The sequence below is a fragment of the Pristiophorus japonicus genome, chromosome 18 (assembly GCF_044704955.1).
Source record: "Pristiophorus japonicus isolate sPriJap1 chromosome 18, sPriJap1.hap1, whole genome shotgun sequence".
Lineage (NCBI taxonomy): Eukaryota > Metazoa > Chordata > Chondrichthyes > Pristiophoridae > Pristiophorus > Pristiophorus japonicus.
Window position 1 is genome coordinate 63,826,094 of NC_091994.1, and position 22,110 is coordinate 63,848,203.

At 47.8% G+C, this 22,110-nt stretch overlaps 1 protein-coding gene across 1 annotated transcript in view; it reads left to right on the forward strand.

Annotated features, from left to right (window-relative positions):
- Window positions 1–18,580, forward strand: part of LOC139229052 (tyrosine-protein kinase STYK1) — a 123,103-nt gene extending 104,523 nt beyond the window's left edge. Inside the window, exon 9 of the mRNA XM_070860714.1 lies at window positions 18,189–18,580. Within this exon, the coding sequence (XP_070716815.1) occupies window positions 18,189–18,360 (172 nt within the window). The 3' untranslated portion in view covers window positions 18,361–18,580. The remainder of the gene's footprint in view (window positions 1–18,188) is intronic.
- The last annotated feature ends 3,530 nt before the right edge of the window (window positions 18,581–22,110 follow it).

Below are 22,110 nucleotides of genomic sequence, written 5' to 3' on the forward strand. Positions count from 1 at the left end.
TGGCCAAGAGGAAAGATTGGAGATGCTGGGTCTGTTTTCTTTGGAACAGAGGAGGCTGAGGGGAGACCTGATTGAGGTGTATAAAATTATGAGGGGCCTGGATAGAGTGGATAAGAAGGACCTGTTTCCCTTGGCAGAGGGGTCAACAACCAGGGGACATAAATTTAAAGTAATTGGGGGAGGTATAGAGAAGATATGAAGGGGAAAGTTCTTCACCCAGAGGGCAGTGGGAGTCTGGAACTCGCTGCCTGAAAGGGTGGTAGAGGCAGAAACCCTCACCACATTTAAAAAGTACTTGGATGTGCACTTAGTGCCGTAACCTACAGGGCTACGGACCGAGAGCTGGAAAGTGGGATTGGGCTGGATGGCTCTTGGTCGGCCGGCGCAGACACAATGGGCAAAATGGCCTCCTTCCATGCTGTAAATTTCTATGATTCTAGATCGGACTCCAGCTCAACAACTCTGAGCCTACGTTCCTCAGGTTGCAGACACTTATTGCAGAACTGGTTGCTCAGGATCTTGTTGTTCTCCACCAACTCCCACATGCTGCAGTTACAACACTGCCATCTCTATCTCTTTTTTATATTGATATAATTAGTATCAGTTTTTATTCAAATTAATATTTTTACTTTTAATTTGTTAATTTAGTTTAAGTTATTAATTCAAAAAGGTTATAGCAGTTCTGAATTTAATCCACTTGCCTAGCCTTGAAAGCAACAGAGCTCTAATACTCACCGACCAATCACCGTCCTGGTGTCCTGTGACCTCACTCCTTGTTTTTGTTTTAAAGCTGCTGCCCCCTACCCCCCGTTCCCCCCTCGGGGTATGCACTGTACCCCCCCCCCCCGGCCCCGCACTGTGTCTCTCCCCACCTCCCCCGCTCAGGATCCGCACTGTACCCCCCCCGGCCCCGTACTGTGTCTCTCTCCACCTCCCCCTCCCCCCCGTTCCCCCCTCGGGGTCTGCACTGTACCCCCTCCCGGCCCCGCACTGTGTCTCGCTCCACCTCCCCCTCCCCCCCGTTCCCCCCTCAGGGTCTGCACTGTGTCTCTCCCCCCCCTCCCCCCGCCCCCCGCTCAGGGTCTGCACTGTACCCCCCCCGGCCCCGCACTGTGTCTCTCTCCACCTCCCCCTCCCCCCCGTTCCCCCCTCGGGGTCTGCACTGTACCCCCCCCCCGGCCCCGCACTGTGTCTCTCTCCACCTCCCCCTCCCCCCCGTTCCCCCCTCGGGGTCTGCACTGTACCCCCCCCCCGGCCCCGCACTGTGTCTCTCTCCACCTCCCCCTCCCTCCCCCTCCCCCCCGTTCCCCCCTCAGTGTCTGCACTGTGTCTCTCCCCCCCCTCCCCCCGCCCCCCGCTCGGGGTCTGCACTGTACCCCCCCTGGCCCCGCACTGTGTCTCTCTCTCTTCACCCCCCCCCCCCGCTCAGGGTCTGCACTGTACCCCCCCCGGCCCCGCACTGTGTCGCTCTCCACCTCCCCCTCCCTCCCCCTCCCCCCCGTTCCCCCCTCAGGGTCTGCACTGTGTCTCTCCCCCCCCCTCCCCCCTCCCCCGCTCGGGGTCTGCACTGTACCCCCCCTGGCCCCGCACTGTGTCTCTCTCTCTTTCCCCCCCCCCCCCCCCCCCGCTCAGGGTCTGCACTGTACCCCCCCCGGCCCCGCACTGTGTCGCTCTCCACCTCCCCCTCCCTCCCCCTCCCCCCCGTTCCCCCCTCAGGGTCTGCACTGTGTCTCTCCCCCCCCCTCCCCCCTCCCCCGCTCGGGATCTGCACTGTACCCCCCCCGGCCCCGCACTGTGTCTCTCTCCACCTCCCCCTCCCCCCCGTTCCCCCCTCGGGGTCTGCACTGTACCCCCCCCCCCGGCCCCGCACTGTGTCTCTCTCCACCTCCCCCTCCCCCCCGTTCCCCCCTCGGGGTCTGCACTGTACCCCCCCCCCCCGGCCCCGCACTGTGTCTCTCTCCACCTCCCCCTCCCCCCCGTTCCCCCCTCAGGGTCTGCACTGTGTCTCTCCCCCCCCTCCCCCCTCCCCCGCTCGGGGTCTGCACTGTACCCCCCCTGGCCCCGCACTGTGTCTCTCTCTCCCCCACCCCCCCCCACCCCCGCTCAGGGTCTGCACTGTACCCCCCCCCCCCCCCGGCCCCGCACTGTGTGTCCCGGGCCCACTCCGGTCCTCCCTTTAAGCAGCTGCTTCTGTTGCCGCAGCTTTCCCAGCCGGCCCACCTTGTGTTATTACGGACCAGGCCGCCTGTTCACACTGTCGGGCTGGGGGGGGGGGGATGCTGGTGGGTGTGCTGCACACAAGCTGTCCGCCCAAATACCTGCACTCAGGAATGTTATGTAAATGAACTATTTAATGTACTTGTTCCCATGTTCCCCGGCTTTTCTCCTGAAGGAGTCACCACCTTGGGCAAAGGCCTGGTTATTGGGCGAGGGCCTGGTCCTTGACATTTTATTTCTGTGACCATGGTAATCTATCCCTCCTCTTCTTTCATTCTCTGTCTGCAGCCTTTGACACTCCATCCTCCTCCAACACCTCTCCACCATCGTCCAGCTGGGTGGGACTGCCCTCGTTTGGTTCCATTCTTATCCATCGAATCGTACCCAGAGAATCACCTGCAATGGCTTCTCTTCCCACTCCCACACAGTCACCTCTCGTGTCCCCAAGGGTCCACCCTTGGCCCCCTCCTATTTCTCATCTACATGCTGTGTCGAGGAAACATCATCCAAATCCCAGCGTCAGTTTCCACATGTACCTCACTGCCAGCGCTCTCGACCCCTCCATTCTCTCTCAATTGTCAGACAGCTTGTCCAACATCCAATATTGGATGAGCTGAATTTTTCTCCAACTAAATATTGGGCAGACTGAAGCTCTTGTCTTCGGTCCCCACGCAAACTCTGTTCCCTGGTCACCATTTCCATTCCTGAAAACTATCTGCAGCAGAGCCAGATCATTCGCAACCTTGCTGTTTGACCCCGAGATGAACTTACGACCACTTATCCGTTCCATCACTAAGACCACCTACTTCCACCTCCATGACATTGCCCAGCTCCGACCCTGCCTCAGCTGATCTGATCTGAAATTCTCATCCACGCCTTTGTAACCTGCAGACTTGGCCATTCCAATGCTCTCCTGGCTGGTCTGCTAGTTTCCACCCTCCATAAACTTGTGCTCATCCAAAACTCTGCTGGCCGTATCTCAACTCACTCTATGTCTCATTCACCCATCACCCCTGTGCTCGCTGACCGTCACTGGCTCCAGATCCAACAATGCCTCCATTTTAAAATTCCCAACCTTATTTTCAAGACCTTCCATGGCCTCGCCCCTCCCTATCTCTATAATCTCTTCCAGCCCCAGATCCCGAGATCTCTGCGGTCTTCTAATTCTGGCCTCGCACATCCCCCGATTATAATCGCTCCACTATTGGTGGCCGTGCCTTCTGTTGCCTCGGACCCAAGCTCTGGAACTCCCTGCCTAAACCTGTTGGCTTCTCTACTTCTCTTTCCTCCTTTTAAGATGCTCCTTAAAACCAACTACTTTGATCAAGCTGTTGGTTACCTGTCCTGCTATCTCCTTATGTGGCTCGGTGCCAAAAATATTTTTATTGCTATCCGTTGTGTTAAGCACTTCGGGATGTTTTAAATGTGCTGTGTAAATGCAAGTTGTTGTTGTAGTAGTAAGGGTGTGGTCTTTGGATGCGACCTGCTCCTCAGTATCCCACCTCCGTGGCCATGTTCCAGTGTCAGCCGAGGTAGTGATGTGGACAGACTAGCCAATCCTCCTCACTTCAGCCCACATCAAGGAATTCCTCAGCATGGTGAGTGAGAATCATCAACCTTTAATAAACATTTTTCAAATGAAACCCCTGCCCTCCCATAAGGAAACTCTTTAAATAAAATAAAAATAAAATAAAATAAATAAAAAGTAAAAACAATTAGTAGCCAGGACGGGAAATGAAGGTTGCACAGCAGAGTGAGGCAGAGTTTTTAGCGGCCTATATTTGAACAGTTGCAAATCTGCACTGCACATGTGCATATCATTACCGCGGATGTGACGTCACACTATCGAAGCACATTGAGACACTGTTTATAAATAATAGAACACGTCAGTTTTTTATACCCGTGGTCTCTACAGCCTATTCAGACAATCTCTCGCTCCACATCACTGCCCAACGCAATTATTTCTCAGATTTATTAATGATTGCTGTGCTATCTCCGCTTTTCAAGAAAACCGGCATGACGACTTTGTTGCTTCTGCTAGTGGAATACGAGTAGAGATTTACCTCCATCAACCATCACGCAGTCAAAGATAATGTGGATATAACGCGTGTTAGAATTTTAATGAGAATGAACAGAAATGATGTTCGCCACCTAGTAGTGCATTATAAAACTGCAAACAAAATAGTGCCGTGCGGCTTGCCTATGGCATTATTATAATGGACAATTCTGCTATCCTGGGGCATAAAGACAGCCCCTTGTGTATGTACACATACACACACAGCCGTGTTGAGCCTCAGACTGGCACTGCTCACATAGGACTGAGAGAGACTGAGCCACCGAGCCCTGAAATCCTTCCACTCCGAGCATTAACACACCCTCAGTGTTACCTGTCCCCAGGCTCCGACTCGTACACACAACACCGCCCTCACGCCTCCCGCGCAAACAGTTGCCCCATTGGCCAGCACTCACCCCCACTTTGTCCTTTCATTGGTCCAAACCGAAGCCAATTCGGTCAAAGCCAAACTGGTGTCACAAACTGTGGTCCGCCATTTTATTGGTCTGTCACTGCCAGTGGGCGGGGAATCTATCAATCAGCAGTGATTGGTCCATCTGAGTCAAGGGGATCAAGGGGTATGGCGAGAAAGCAGGAAGCAGGAATGGGGTACTGAAGTTGCATGTTCAGCCATGAACTCATTGAATGGCGGTGCAGGCTAGAAGGGCCGAATGGCCTACTCCTGCACCTATTTTCTATGTTAGTCCCTGAATGCAGCCGTGGATTTACTCGAGCTGCAAGTGGTTTGGGTGAATGGGTCTTAGTCAAATAAAATGGCAGCTAGAGTATTTGGGAAAGAGTTTTGTGAACTGGGGACGCTTCTGGGGACATTATTTGCCCGGGGTCACAGTACCTCATCCAGGGACCGTCCCTGGGAAACGGGGATGTATGGTCACCCAAGGGATGTGGAGATTGGAGAAGCTGGGATTGTTCACTTTTGAGCAGAGAGTTAATAGAAGTCATGAATAGGTTTGATCGAATAAATAAGGAGAAACTGGTTTGCAAGGCAGGAAGGTCGCTATCCAGAGGACACAGATTTAAGATAATTGGCGAAAGAGCCAGGGGGGAGATGAGGGTTATTATTTTTACACAGCGAGTTATGCTGTGGAACGTGCTGCCTGGAAGGATGGTGGGAGCCAATTCAATAACTTTCCGAAGGGAATTGGAAAAATATTTAAAGTAAAAATTTGCAGGGCAATGGGGAAAGAGCGGGGAGTGGGACTAATTGGAGCGCTCTCTGAGCCAGCAAAGGCACGATGGGCCGAATGGTCTCCTGTGCTGTATCATTCTATGATATTAGCAATTAGTACAATCAAAATATTAATGACTTGCCTGACAACATTCGTGATATCCTAGCAGATGCCCAAACGGGAGATCTGTAAGGCCAGAGAGCACAATTGGACTCGTAATCCGTGCAGATCTGATCCAACGCCTGCTCGGATAATCCAGGAGAGCAAATCCGCCAGCAGCACATAGATTAGTGTAACTGTCACATTAGCTGTAAGAGGATTTATCTGCACAGTGCAGGACACTACCTTCCCCACAGCAAATAAAATGGCCGCAACATCTCTAGGACATATGGTTGTGAGAAGATATGGTAAATAGACTCTGCCTGGAATTAAGGAGTAGCGATTACCCAAAGCCCATTCATAGAAGTCCACACAGACCTCGACTACCACTCGAAAATCAGAGGGGAAACATAAATTAGCAACACACGGGGTAATACCCAAACCCCCTAAAGCTCATTGTCGGATTTTTAAGACACTCCCAAATCCCAGGGGCTGTCATTAAATCACCCTGGTCGCCAAACAGTTTCACTGTGCAAACTGCCCAAAGGGACCAATGTATTTCTATGTCGTCATCATCATAGGCAGTCCCTCGAATCGAGGAAGACTTGCTTCCACTTTTAACGTTCTTAGGTGGCTGTACAGTCCAATACGAGAACCACAGTCCCTGTCACAGGTGGGACAGACAGTCATTGAGGGAAAGGGAGGGTGGGACAGGTTTGCCACACGCTCTTTCCGCTGCCTGCGCTTGGTCTCTGCATGCTCTCGGTGATGAGACTCGGAGTTCAGTGCCCTCCCAGATGCACTTCCTCCACTTAGGGCGGTCTTTGGCCAGGGTCTCCCAGGTGTCAGTGGGGATGTCGCACTTTATCAGGGATGCTTTGAGGGTGTCCTTGTAATGTTTCCTCTGCCCACCTGGGGCTCGTTTGCCGTGCAGGAGCTCTGAGTAGAGCGCTTGCGTTGGGAGTCTCGTGTCTGGCATGCGAGCTATGTGGCCTGCCCAGTGGAGCTGATCAAGTGTGGTCAGTGCTTCAATGCTGGGGATGTTGGCCTGGCCAAGGACGCTAACATTTGTGCATCTGTCCTCCCAGGGGATTTTTAGGATCTTGCGGAGACATCTTTGATGATATTTCTCCAGTGACTTGAGGTGTCTACTGTACATGGTCCATGTTTCTGAGCCATACAGGAGGGCGGATATTACTACAGCCTTGTAGACCATGAGCTTGGTGGCAGTTTTGAGGACCTGGTCTTTGAACACACTTTTCCTCAGGCGGCCAAAGGCTGCACAGGCGCACTGGAGGTGATGTTGGATCTCGTCGTCAATGCCTGCTCTTGTTGATAGGAGGCTCCCGAGATAAGGAAAGTGGTCCACATTGTCCAGGGCCACGCCGGGGATCTTGATGACTGGGGGGGGAGTGCTATGCGGTGAGGACAGGTTGGTGGAGGACCTTTGTCATATGGATGTTTAGCATAAGGCCCATGCTTTCGTACACCTCAGTAAATACATCGACTGTTGAGCACTTCGAGCAGTCAGTCGAGGAGGCGGGAGCTCGGAGCAGCGCGAGTCCGGGGTCGGCGAGAGGCTTATAAAGGCCAGCAGGAGTCGAGCACTTCGAGCAGTCAGTCGAGGAGGCGGGAGCTCGGAGCAGCGTGAGTCCGGGGTCGGCGAGAGGCGTGAGTCCGGGGTCGGCGAGAGGCGTCTAAAGGCGTGCCGGTACAGCTACAGGGAGAAGGCAAAAAAGAAGTAGAAAGAAACAGAAAGGTGACGTCACAGCCAAGGGGGTAAGTGATTGGCTGGTGATTGGTGAGTAGTTTTTCTTTTTTCTCTTCTATAACAGTCAGTAACTTTTAACATTGTTATTGCCAATTTAAGTGTATCTAAGGGCTAAGTCATGGCAGGGGAGCTCGGTCACGTGATATGCTCCTCCTGTACCATGTGGGGACTCAGGGACGCTTCCGGTGTCCCTGCCGACTACATCTGCAGGAAGTGTATCAGCCTCCAGCTCCTGACGGACCGCGTTGCAGAATTGGAGCTGAGGGTGAATTCACTCTGGAGCATCCACGATGCTGAGAACGACATGAGGAGCATGTGTAGCGAGTTGGTCTTACCGCAGGAGAAGGGTCCACAGCCAGCTAGGGAATGGAAGACCAGCAGGAAGAGTAGTGCAAGGAAGGTAGTGCAGGGGTCCCCTGTGGTCATCCCCCTGCAAAACAGATACACTGCTTTGAGTGCTGTTGAGGGGGATGACTCATCAGGGGAGGGCAGCAGCAGCCAAGTTCATGGCACCGTGACTGGCTCTGTTGCACAGGGAGGGCAGGAAAAAGAGTGGGGGAGTGATAGTGATAGGGGATTCAATTGTGAGGGGAATAGATAGGCTTTCTGCGGCCGCAACCGAGACTCCAGGATGGTATGTTGCCTCCCTGGTGCAGGGGTCAAGGATGTCTCGGAGCGGGTGCAGGACATTCTAAAAAGGGAGGGAGAACAGCCAGTTGTCGTGGTGCACATTGGTACCAACGACATAGGTAAAAAAAAAGGGATGAGGTCCTACGAAATGAATTTAAGGAGCTAAGAGATAAATTAAAAAGTAGGAACTCAAAAGTAGTAATCTCGGGATTGCTACCAGTGCCATGTGCTAGTCAGAGTAGGAATCGCAGGATAGCGCAGATGAATACGTGGCTTGAGCAGTGGTGCAGCAGGGAGGGATTCAAATTCCTGGGGCATTGGAACCGGTTCTGGGGGAGGTGGGACTAGTACAAACTGGACGATCTGCACCTGGGCAGGACCGGAACCAATGTCTGAGGGGGAGTGTTTGCTAGTGCTGTTGGGGAGGAGTTAAACTAATACGGCAGGGGGATGGGAACCAATGCAGAGAGACAGAGGGAAACAAAAAGGAGACAAAAGCAAAAGACAGAAAGGAGATGAGGAAAAGTGGAGGGCAGAGAAACCCAAGAAAAAGAACAAAAAGGGCCACTGTACAGCAAAATTCTAAAAGGACAAAGGGTGTTAAAAAAACAAGCCTGAAGGCTTTGTGTCTTAATGCAAGGAGTATCCGTAATAAGGTGGATGAATTAACTGTGCAAATAGATGTTAACAAATATGATGTGATTGGGATTACAGAGACGTGGCTCCAGGATGATCAGGGCTGGGAACTCAACATTCAGGGATATTCAACATTCAGGAAGGATAGAATAAAAGGAAAAGGAGGTGGGGTAGCATTGCTGGTTAAAGAGGAGATTAATGCAATAGTTAGGAAGGACATCAGCTTGGATGATGTGGAATCTATATGGGTAGAGCTGCAGAACACCAAAGGGCAAAAAACATTAGTGGGAGTTGTGTACAGACCTCCAAACAGTAGTAGTGATGTTGGGGAGGGCATCAAACAGGAAATTAGGGATGCATGCAATAAAGGTGCAGCAGTTATAATGGGTGACTTTAATATGCACATAAATTGGGCTAGCCAAACTGGAAGCAATATGGTGGAGGAGGATTTCCTGGAGTGCATAAGGGATGGTTTTCTAGACCAATATGTCGAGGAACCAATTAGGGGGGAGGCCATCTTAGACTGGGTGTTGTGTAATGAGAGGGGATTAATTAGCAATCTCATTGTGCGAGGCCCCTTGGGGAAGAGTGACCATAATATAGTGGAATTCTGCATTAGGATGAAGAATGAAACAGTTAATTCAGAGACCATGGTCCAGAACTTAAAGAAGGGTAACTTTGAAGGTATGAGGCATGAACTGGCTAGGATAGATTGGCGAATGATACTTAAGGTGTTGACTGTGGATGGGCAATGGCAGACATTTAGAGACCGCATGGATGAACTACAACAATTGTACATTCCTGTCTGGCGTAAAAATAAAAAAGGGAAGGTGGCTCAACCGTGGCTATCAAGAGAAATCAGGGATAGTATTAAAGCCAAGGAAGTTGCATACAAATTAGCCAGAAATAGCAGCGAACCTGGGGACTGGGAGAAATTTAGAACTCGGCAGAGGAGGACAAAGGGTTTGATTAGGGCAGGGAAAATGGAGTACGAGAAGAAGCTTGCAGGGAACATTAAGACGGATTGCAAAAGTTTCTATAGATATGTAAAGAGAAAAAGGTTATTAAAGACAATCGTAGGTCCCCTGCAGTCAGAATCAGGGGAAGTCATAACGGGGAACAAAGAAATGGCAGACCAATTGAACAAGTACTTTGGTTCGGTATTCACTAAGGAGGACACAAACAACCTTCCGGATATAAGAAGGGTCAGAGGGTCTAGTAAGGAGGAGGAACTGAGGGAAATCCTCATTAGTCGGGAAATTGTGTTGGGGAAATTGATGGGATTGAAGGCCGATAAATCCCCAGGGCCTGATGAACTGCATCCCAGAGTACTTAAGGAGGTGGCCTTGGAAATAGCGGATGCATTGACAGTCATTTTCCAACATTCCATTGACTCTGGATCAGTTCCTATCGAGTGGAGGGTAGCCAATGTAACCCCACTTTTTAAAAAAGGAGGGAGAGAGAAAACAGGGAATTATAGACCGGTCAGCCTGACCTCAGTAGTGGGTAAAATGATGGAATCAATTATTAAGGATGTCATAGCAGCGCATTTGGAAAGAGGTGACATGATAGGTCCAAGTCAGCATGGATTTGTGAAAGGGAAATCATGCTTGACAAATCTTCTGGAATTTTTTGAGGATGTTTCCAGTAGAGTGGACAAGGGAGAACCAGTTGATGTGGTATATTTGGACTTTCAGAAGGCTTTCGACAAGGTCCCACACAAGAGAATAATGTGCAAAATTAAAGCACGTGGGATTGGGGGTAGTGTGCTGACGTGGATTGAGAACTGGTTGTCAGACAGGAAGCAAAGAGTAGGAGTAAATGGGAACGTTTCAGATTGGCAGGCAGTGACTAGTGGGGTACCGCAAGGTTCTGTGCTGGGGCCCCAGCTGTTTACACTGTACATTAATGATTTTGACGAGGGGATTAAATATAGTATCTCCAAATTTGCGGATGACACTAAGTTGGGTGGCAGTGTGAGCTGCGAGGAGGATGCTATGAGGCTGCAGAGTGACTTAGATAGGTTAGGTGAGTGGGCAAATGCATGGCAGATGAAGTATAATGTGGATAAATGTGAGGTTATCCACTTTGGTGGTAAAAACAGAGAGACAGACTATTATCTGAATGGTGACAGATTAGGAAAAGGGGAGGTGCAAAGAGACCTGGGTGTCATGGTACATCAGTTATTGAAGGTTGGCATGCAGGTACAGCAGGCGGTTAAGAAAGCAAATGGCATGTTGGCCTTCATAGCGAGGGGATTTGAGTAGAGGGGCAGGGAGGTGTTGCTACAGTTGTACAGGGCCTTGATGAGGCCACACCTGGAGTATTGTGTACGGTTTTGGTCTCCTAACTTGAGGCAGGACATTCTTGCTACTGAGGGAGTGCAGCGATGGTTCACTAGTCTGATTCCCGGAATGGCGGGACTGACCTATCAAGAAAGACTGGATCAACTGGGCTTGTATTCACTGGAGTTCAGAAGAATGAGAGGGGACCTCATAGAAACGTTTAAAATTCTGATGGGTTTAGACAGGTTAGATGCAGGAAGAATGTTCCCAATGTTGGGGAAGTCCAGAACCAGGGGTCACAGTCTAAGGATAAGGACTAAGCCATTTAGGACCGAGATGAGGAGAAACTTCTTCACCCAGAGAGTGGTGAACCTGTGGAATTCTCTACCACAGAATGTTGTTGAGGCCAATTCACTAAATATATTCAAAAGGGAGTTAGATGAAGTCCTTACTACTCAGGGGATCAAGGGGTATGGTGAGAAAGCAGGAATGGGGTACTGAAGTTGCATGTTCAGCCATGAACTCATTGAATGGCGGTGCAGGCTAGAAGGGCCGAATGGCCGACTCCTGCACCTATTTTCTATGTTTCTATGTCCTGGAGTTCAGCCTCTGTATGTGCGCAGACGCAGGCGTCGTCCGTGTACTGTAGTTCGACGACAGGTTGGGGTGATCTTGGACCTGGCCTGGAGGCGGCGAAGATTGAACAGCTTCCCACTGGTTCTGTAGTTTAGTTCCACTCCAGCGGGGAGCTTGTTGACTGAGGTGGAGCATGGCAGCGAGGAAGATTTAAAAGAGGGTTGGGGCAATGACGCAGCCCTGTTTGATCCCGGTCCGGACGTGGATTCCATGTAAGCCCTGCATGACACACTGTATAATGACTTCAGAAAACATGCATGTATTTTGTAGGTTAATAGAGATTTTCAAGATTATTAAAGATTTTAGAGAGTAAATAGCAAAATGTTGTTCCCATTGGACGGTGAATCTGTAACAAGTGGGAATCGATTCAGGATTATCAGAAAGAATGAAGGGGGAAGTTAGAAAAGTTATTTACATTGAGTGTTATTAAACATGGAACACTTTACCACAATTGGCTATGAAGCCTGAGATTATTACATTGTTTAAAAGGAAATTGGGTAAGCTTTTGAAAACAAAGAATATAAAAGGATGAAGGGAAAGAACAGGGACCTGAGCAGTTACAATGGGACAAGTGTTGTCAGTTCTATTCTTCTACATCTGCAGGTAAGGTTAAGGTAATGAAAGATAATAATGGGAATGAGAGGATAATTGACAATTAGCTGTATTCAATGTGGAACACCCTCAGCTAGATGATAGAAGATATAATGGTAATGGCAAGTGTGAATATGCATTAATTTTATGATGTAACAGTATTTCCTGTAGCCATGGATTTCATGGAGTGACTACAACCAGCTCCGGCCATCGCCACAAACAATCCTCCTTCATTTCTCCTTCAGTCTAATGTAACAAATTAATCTCGACAGTTGACGACAGTTGACCAACAAAACCAATATCCTGGAACAATCCAGCACTAAACTACCATTGACCCAGTTTGTTCACATCTGACTGTTTGTATCATCACTCACGTTGTGGGTGCAATCAAACATTGTTAATTTTTCATCTGTTAAAACCTTCAGCCTTGCAGCTAATAGTCCTTCATCGTTCATGTGTCCATTTTGTGGAAGAATTCTACAAAACGTTATACCCTCCTTTGTCACTGATTCTGAAATCCAATTGTTTTGGGATTTAAAGTGTCCAGCTTCCTCTGTTGAATGGGGTCTTCATGGAGCAGAAGTTAGAAAATGTTGCCTGTTTTGTCTAGAGACGCTATTCTAAATGAAAATGCTTTTGAGAATTCACTTTTCTTTCCCATTGCACTCCTGATCTGGAGGGAAATATTCAGCAACACACTACTTTGAGCAATTGTCCAAGTTTGGTCATGTAGTCAGACAAAAACAACATCAAGTCACATGGCTCCAATGTGACACTGCGAGTCAGGACCGTGATGTTGAACTCGACTGTGAAGCTGGAGTGGCTGCAGCTCGGAAACATAGCTCGGCCTTGTCAGGTGGGACTCCCAGTGTGACTTATATCACAAGGAGCAAATTAGTTGGATTCACTGTAATTTCCTATTCTATAATCACTCACTGTTGTGATCTGACAAAATCTACATCTCATTACAGGAGAAATTATAAATTGGTATTCCAATCACGGTCCAATTGAGCTGCCCTGAGGTATTCCTGGCAGTCACATGATTTGAATACTGTTTCACATTGCCAATATTGTTCCCGAGACCCTTTGGGTGAATAATGATTCATTTTTTTTCGAGCTCATTTTAAAATATTTAATTTGATTTCTAAGAGCTGAAAGAATGTATGGGATGGGAAAAGACTATTCAGCCCGTTCCCTCCGCATATAACCTGCCCTCCCATGGCTTTACCCAGTTTATTTCAGCTCCCAACTGACCACAAATAACATTTCCAAAATGAACTGCTGTGAAATGTCTTTCATCCTGTAAATCAGTGAAACGCCAGGATAGATATTTCACATTGCAAACTATCAATCAACCGTAACCAGTTGCATTCTGTAGATTGCATTTCATGGGCCTGGTAATAAAAGCATAATTCGAATTCATGGTGTATTTTGGTCCTCTCTGTATTCTCATTCCTAACCTTTAATTCTGTTCATAACTAGATATTAATCCAGCTTTATTTTTGAAGGAGTTGATTACTGTAGAATTAGTTGTGAATCTGTGCCACAAATTTACCATTCTCAAACTCCATTCCCTAGCCACTGACTCCATCCCTCTCCCTAGCTGAGGCGGAACCAGACTGTTCACAACCTTGGTGTCATATTTGACCCTGAAATGAGCTTCAGGCCACATAGCCACGGCATAACTAACACCGCCTATTTCCATCTCCGTAACATCTCCCATCTCCGCCCTTGCCTCAGCTCATCTGCTGCTGAAACCCTCATCCATGCCTTTGTTACCTCTAGACGTGACTATTCCCACATTCTACCCTCCATAAACTGCAGCTCATCCAAAACTCGTCTCCCCGTGTCCTAACTCGCACCAAGTCCCACTCACGCATCACCCCTGTGCTCGCTGACCTACACGGTTAAGTAACTCCTCAATTTCAAAATTCTCATCCTTGTTACAAATCCCTCCATGACCTCACCCCTCCCTATCTCTGTAATCTTCTCCAGCCTCACAACCCGCCCCCCCCCCCCCCCCCAAGATATCTGCGCTCCTTAAATTCTGCCCTCTTGAGTATCCTTGATTATAATCACTCAACCATGGGTGGCCGTGCCTTCATCTGCCTGGGCCCCAAGCTCTGGAACTATCTTCCTAAACCTCTCCGCCTCTCTACCTCTCTCTCTCTCTCATTTAAGATACTCCTTCAAACCTACCACTTTGACCAAGCTTTTGGTCATCTGCCATAATGTCTTCTTATCTGGCTTAGTGTCAAAAATGTTTGTTGTCTTCTAACACTCCTGTGAAGCGCCTTGGCACAGTTTACTACGTTAAAGGCGCTATATAAATACAAGTTATTGTTGAAGAAGGGGAGATTTTTCTTGAGAGAAGAGTTTTATAATTCAGGTGGTTAAGATGATTCAAGCAGTTGATAGGGCAGACAAACTATTTCCTCCTCTTTCTTGATATATATATTAATAACTAGGACTTGAGTGTATAAGGGCACTATTTCAAAATTTGCAGATAACACAAAACTTGGAAGTGTAGTAAACAGTGAGGAGGATGGTGATCGACTTCAAGAGGACACAGACAGGCTGGTGGGATGGGCGGATACGTCGCATGTGAAATTTAACGCAGAAATGTGCAAAGTGTTACATTTTGGTGGAAAGAATGAGGAGAGGCAATATAAACTAAAGGGTACAATCCTAAAGGGGGTGCATGAACAGAGAGACCTGGGGGTATATGTACTCAAATCACTGAAGGTGGCAGGGCAGGTTGAGAAAGCGGTTAAATAAAGCATACGGGATCCTGGGCTTCATAAATAGAGACATAGAGTACAAAAGTAAGGAAGTTATGATGAACCTGTATAAGAACTGGTTCGGCCCCACCTGGAGGATTGTGTCCAATTCTGGGCACCACACTTTAGGAAGGATGTGAAGGCCTTAGAGAGGGTGCAGAAAAGATTTATGAGAATGGTTCCAGGGATGAGGGACTTCAGTGACGTGGAGAGACTGGAGAAGCTGGGCTTGTTCTCCTTGGAGCAGAGAAGGTTGAGAGGAGATTTTATCGAGGTGTTCAAAATCATGAGGGGTCTAGACAGAGTAGATGGAGAGAAACTGTTTCCATTGGTGGAAGGGTCGAGAACAGAGGACACAGATTTAAGGTGATTGGCAAAAGAACCAAAGGAGATGAAGGAAACTTTTTTTAACGCAGCGAGAGGTTAGGATCTGGAATGCATGGCCTGAGAGGGTGGTGGAGGCAGACTCAATCGTGGCATTCAAAAGGGAGTTGGATAAGTACCTGAAAGAAAAAAATTTGCAGGGTTAGGGGAATGGGCGGAAGAATGGGACTGGCTGAGGTGCTCTTGCAGAGAGCGGCATGGGCCGAATGGCCTTTTGTGCTGCAATCATTCTACAATTCTATGGTGTGGGAGTCCAGAGCAAGGGGTCATAACCTTAAAATTAGAGCTAGCCTGCTAAGGGGTGATATCAGAAAGCCCTTCACACCAGTGGGAATCTGGAACTCTCCCCCTGAAGGCTGGGGGTTAATTGAAAATTTCAAAACTGAGATTGATAGACTTTTGTTGGGCAAGAGTATTAAAGGTTGCAGAACCAAGGCTGGTACCTGGACTTAAGACATGATCTAACTGAATGGCGGGACAGAGTCTCAGGGCCGAATGGCCTATTCCTGTTCCTATTGGTTGCCCCAGCAGAGGAACTTGTGCAGAATCTTGGCATAGTTGCCTGTAAACTGGCTGCACTGGAGAGCCCACAGGTCCTGGGGCAGGCTAGAAACATTACAGGCAAATTTCAACATTTCTGCTGACAATTTCTCTGTCCCCCCACCCCCACGGATGGTCTGAAGCCCTCAACGTCTTCTGGCTGCTAATGTCCAGCCAATAAGATGCTGATGGCAGTGGAATGTAACTGCAGGCCTGACATATTGGTGCAAGGCGGAGCTAAAGGACTACCTCGGGGACGAGGGGGGGCAGTGGCCGAGATTGCCCACCCCCCGAAACGACTTGCACCTACCGTTTCCGATGTGTTCTGACGCTTTTTTTTGGATCGGGGCAGAAGTGGCCTCCTCGTCGGGACGAAAGTGGGGGCGGGTCAGAGTAACCGTCACTTGCGGGGCAGGACAGAGTGGCCAACTCTGCAAGTCATCAGCGCCGGGCTGATGACATCATCACGCTGACACGTCACAGCGTCCCTCCCCATCAGTTGAAGGGGAAAGATGCTGCGAACTCTGCAGCCACTTTAGTGGAAAACACTGGGCCACCAGGGAGGGTTTGAGCTGGGCCAGCGGCCAAGAGAGGTTGCCTATTTGCCCGGCCGAACCCGCGAACGTAATTGTCAGCCTGATCTGGCAGTTGGTCGACAAAAAAATAACATGGCGTTGCTGGCAGTGCCACCTCCCCTTTAAGGGCAGCCGTGCCACCCAGCCACATAGAAAGGGGCAATTTCGGGCCCAGAGTGTGCCCAGATAATGGAGAGAGCCCGGGGTGGATAAACACTGACACCTACTTCAATCTCGGGCGGTGTACCTGCCAGTGCCCATCGTGGAAAATCTACTCTTGGTTCTTTTATTTGCTGGTCTTGTTGCTGGCTTGCTGATTGATATTCACAGCCTCCAGCTCCACCATTAAATAACAAATCTTTTTACATCTGCATTATGTACCTCCCAGTATCTTAGCGTCCTCAGTCATACACCTCGGCAATCTGTCACTGGGTCATCATAGTGGCTCTTTTCCAAACCACCACCTTCAATGCCCTGAAGATCTGCTATCAAAAGTTGCACATTATTCTGCAAAAACTGTGTATCAGCCATGGTTCAGTGGGCAGCACACTCGCTTCTGAGTCAGAAGATTGTGGGTTCAAGTCCCCTCGAGACCTGTGCACAAAAATCTAGACCAGAACTCTGTGCAGTACTGAGGGAGTGCTGCACTGTCAGAGGTGCCATCTTTCTAATGAGATGTTAAACCGAGGCCCTGTCTGCTCTCGCAGGTGGATGTAAAAGATCCCATGGCAGAATTTCAAAGAAGAGCAGGGGAGTTATTCCCAACGTTCTGGTCAATATTTATCCCTCAATCAACATCACTAAAACAGATTATCCGAGAATTTTCACATTGCTGTTTGTGGGAGCTTGCTGTGCGCTAATTGACTGCCGCGTTTCTCACGTTACAAACACGATTACACTTTTAAAGTACATCATTGACTGTAAAGCGCTTTGGGTTGTCTTGAGGTTGAGAGGCTATAAGTAATTTCATGCCACAGAAAATAAGGGGGAGATTAAATATATCTTCAGAATAACTATTATCCTGCCCACCGTTAAAAGGAATAATGTGCAGTCCATGCTTGTCCATCTTGCAATCCCTCTTGCATATAGTAACATAGAATTAAAGGGGGGAAAATTGTATATAGTTGATTTTGAGGCGCTAATATCACCTGGTTGCTAATTTTAGTGCGGGCGATATTTACTGCCGGCGGCAGCAATATTGATGTTTAGCGCCCCGAGTGTGGAGTGGAGCACGAAGGGAAGCATTTCACACTTCTCTTAGAGCGCTAAACCGGGACCACTACTGAACTTCTGGTGCTAAAATACCAGCGTTCCAGGTGGAGCACCTAAACACTTTTTTAAACATTGCAAGGGAACTAAGTTGCACACCAGGAACAGCAAAGAAAGTGAAATCAATGCAATTAAAGTGGAATCAAATCTCTCAATCTTACCCGATACACTCATCCCTTACATTAGCGCCCCGGGGCAGCTGCACACACCAGCTTTCTCTGGCGAGATTAGCGCCGGGCGGTAAGGCAGGCGAAAACATTCAAGTTGGTTTCTGTAGCGCTACCGGGGCGTTGCACACCGGCGTAACATTCTCTGGCGCGAAGTATTAGCGCCGTGCCAAGCCCCGAATCAGGTTGGTGAGCAGCGCTAATATTGCTGTGCCCGGGCAATAACCCTTGACCTCCCCTTGCGAGTGCTAACAGGTGGCGCTAATCTATTCAACTTTTAGCTCAAAGTGTCGAAATATAAACCTGAAAAGTAATGAGCTGTAATCTTTTAAATGAAACTTTTTTCCTCTCCGTTTGCCCTCCAGGTATGACCTGATGAAGCACTGCTGGCAGTGGAAGCCTTATGATCGGCCCAGCTGGTCAGAGTTGATCACGAAGCTGGATTCCTTGATGAGTAATGCTGATGGGGTTAAGTTGCTGCAAATAGCTGATGACCTGGACCTCGACCAATACAAACAAGCTGCTGGAGTTTTCTGACAAGAAACACTGTGAAAAGACAGCAAAGTGTCCAAAACTCAATGCTCACTAAGGGCAGCACTGAGCACTAAGCTGAATATCAGAATCCTGGCCCCGCTGAATAAAATGGGAACTGCATGCGAGGTGGCCAAATGAAAACTGTGAACACAATCTGACAGCTAACTGAACATTATTATGATCGAAGACTTCAAGGAGCTATCTTCAGCTGAGGTAGCTAAGCAACAGAGAGAGTTACTTTGCTGCTAGGTGAAGTTACTGTGACTGCTGAACCTTGACTTTACTGTGAAACCAGTTGTTCACTTCCAAAAGTAGCACTAATGCTCTTTGTTAATCTTTGGCAATCGAAGAAAGTGGAATGTTCTAGAAGCAATCTTGTGATTGTCACAATCAGGGCAGTAACCGTTGCCAGAGGTTGTTAAGAATATAACCCTTAAGTGTCATCTCCAAAGTACTGGAGTAATTATTAGCTGTTGCAAACAGTTGTCTGTACTTGCATTAATCTTTTCTTTCACAATAACATATCTGCTCTAAACAAATACTAACTGAGAGGGTCAGATTTCTTGGGGCTTACCCCTCAACTCAGAGTTTCCGCCAAACTTCCACCGACGAGCGCGAGAAGCCCCAAGGAAATTCATCGCCATAGTCTCTTTGCAAAACGAAGGTGCTTTTATTTGGGAGGTGCGGGGGTTACAAATGAGGGGCGTTCACTCACTCTGTACTATTAATCATCCTGGCAGTGTTGCTGTATCTACAGGAATTCTTGTATTTTACAGGAAAACATCTGTAAAAACATACAGAAAGGAAAATTACATCTAGTTAGAGAATTAAATGAAATCTGGTTACTTGCCTCCCCTTGGTTGGTTTTAATGTGTTTTGAAATGGGCACATTCCAGTCAGCATGAAACAGAACCAATGAGCTATGCCCATCTTTATCAATTCTTACCTTTCTTTACCAATTTCCCCCTCCTCACCCCCTCTCCTGAAAGGCATCACAGAGGACCCTGATCCTATCGTTGTTTATGTACAATGAAACAGATACCCTCGCTGATTTCTCTACTCTCTAGCCTGAAGGTGCAGCGACCAATTGTAGTGCTCCAATTCCTGACCTGCCTGAGATCAACGAATTCAACACCGACCAGGAACTGCAGCTACGAGCCGGAGATGTATAAATTAGTACTACACTGGTCATGATCTAGACTCAACGTTATGGCAAAGGCTATCCTGTACAGTAAACCTTCACACATTGCCCAATCTTTGATGGGGGACCTCGCTTGACAAATGTAATAACTCAGGACAAAAGCAGGTCATGATGGTTGAGCATTTCTTACCTTACTGCAATTCTTACACAGGGTTCCTACATTAAGGATACTTATCTCTGCTCTGCTGGTTGTCTTCAGCAATAACCTGCAGGATGCCATCCCAAATTGGTGGTGACTCTTTGATTCTTATAAACTTACCATCTGAAAACTAAATAAGTGGTGACACTGTAGGTTGATGCAGATAGCTTGGGCAGTGGGTGAATACACTGGTTAACTTCAGCATTGAAAACCTGAGAGAAGAAAGTAAATGTTAAATATTAATACTAAAATAAACAAATGAAAAGAAACCTTGGCCTGACTTTCACCATTGACTCTTGGTGTTCTACAAAATATTTCTTTATCTTTAGAGAAATCATTTTTTACTTTTGGACTCTACTATTTAATGTCATGCTGACTAATTGAATATACTCTGATGGTATATTCCCTGTCACAGTTCACATTTCACACTGGAGGGGGAAGGTTGGCCAACTGCCATGCCTCTCTCTAAGAGAAGGACTTTATAGCCCTCCAGTGTGGCTTGTGCCAAAGTCTGAGTTCTATATTTATACCAGTAACACACAATGGGACCAGCTTTCAGCTTCAGCAGGCCGTAAAACTGGCGGTATCTGAGCGGCTGCTCGTTACACAGCCTGCCAGGTCAATGGAAAGGGAAAAATCAGGCGGGGAGTAGAGTTTTGTCCTATACGTCTGCACAGACTATCCACATTAGAAGACTCATGGGCTCATAGAACATTCTCCTAGATAAATGTTATTGCCTGGAACTCTGTTCCTTGTACATGGCGGTACAGGCTCGAAGGGCCGAATGGTCTGCTCCTGCACCTTTTTTTTCTATGGAAGGTCAATAGCAGAGTTAACAATCCTCTGCTGGACGAGCATTGCTGGAGGATGCGTTTGAATATGGGAAATCTGCAAGCTGCTCATTGGTGTGCAGATACACTTCCTGCAAACCTTTGTCCGTGCTCCCAGCAACCACCAGAGTCAAGTTAGTGAGGTGCCTGTCCTTACTGCAATTGTCTCTAACTGTACTTTGTAACGCACCTAATACCATAATCATTCTTTCTGTATGATGTTTATTTCATAGTTAATGACCAGTAATTTATCTCACAGATAATGGTTATAAAAAACTTGGGACCGAAGGTGAACTAGCAGTCCAGCAGCGACGTTGATACAATTGAAGATTTTATTACACGATTCAAGAACAATTAGTTTTGTTTTTTATCCGAGCTGTTGTGGTCGCAGATCCTGGACACATGTCATTTTGGCTTTCTTCAAAGCTTTACACAGAGAATGAACTAACCTGAATTAGTGTTGCTTACTCTCCAACTAAAAATCCCCTATAGTGTTAGTGAACGCTACCACCTTTCGTATTAGTAAAATAGTGTTGGAGTCCAAGTTGATCTACAACCAGCTGAGCAATAGATTGCCTCTCTGTAATTTATTATTCTGTCTACATGAACCGCCTACTTGATGTCGATATAGCTAGGTTTCTGAACATAATGCTAAACCTGCTACTTTAGTCAAGTTTTGTTAGTTTGCCACCACAATATGATGTTTTAGAAAACACTAACAGTTGCAATAGTAGATTATTTACAATAAGCAGCCTTTCTCGCTCTATCTTCCCGTTAACCACATCTGTTTCTGGCCTGCTGTAGCTAGGAGCTGTGTTTTACTAAATGGCCCTTTAAGGCACTGTGAATCCTGTAGTCATAGGAGCCCTGACATGACAACTTCTGCCCAGCCCTATTGTATATTTTGCTGTTGCTAAGCTGCTAAAGGCGTACTAACGAACCAATCCAGGGTCAGAAGAGGATAAACAACTTGTACAACGCACTGATGAGCTTTTCAAGGGCCCAATGGGCATTTTGTACAGCAGATTGATCAGCTCTTCAGGGACTGGAGGTGTGTGTGTCTGGCATGGTATGGGCACTTTTGGGAGCTGGGATGGATCGCTGGAAGATCACGAACAGTTGGAAAGGACTCAAGGTTGCTGGAATAATAGAAGAAGCACAAGGATCAGTCGAAGAGTAATAGTCCGATTGAAAGGGAGTAAAGGAGAGGGGAATAAAGTAACTGCCGCAGAGGAAAGGAGGGATTAACACCGAGTAAGAGAAATAGAAGAGGGTAGCAGGGAAATGCAAAGAAAGAGGGAATGAATAGCAGATACCCGAGAAAACAAGAGAGAAAGGGGACTATATATCAACAGAGATAGAGTAACATAGGAATACTTCAATTGACCTTGGATTGCACCACTTTGAATTTTCGGGATATGTCCCCTGGAATAATAGCCAACATCTTCAATACTCAAATAGTACAGTCCAAGAGTGTAGTTGCTACACAGCAACCCTCAAGGACCCCTCACTCCAACATCTTGAACCAGCCCTGAAAGCCATACTAGAAATGTGGTTATTACTGGAATGCTTTCGCTGGTTTC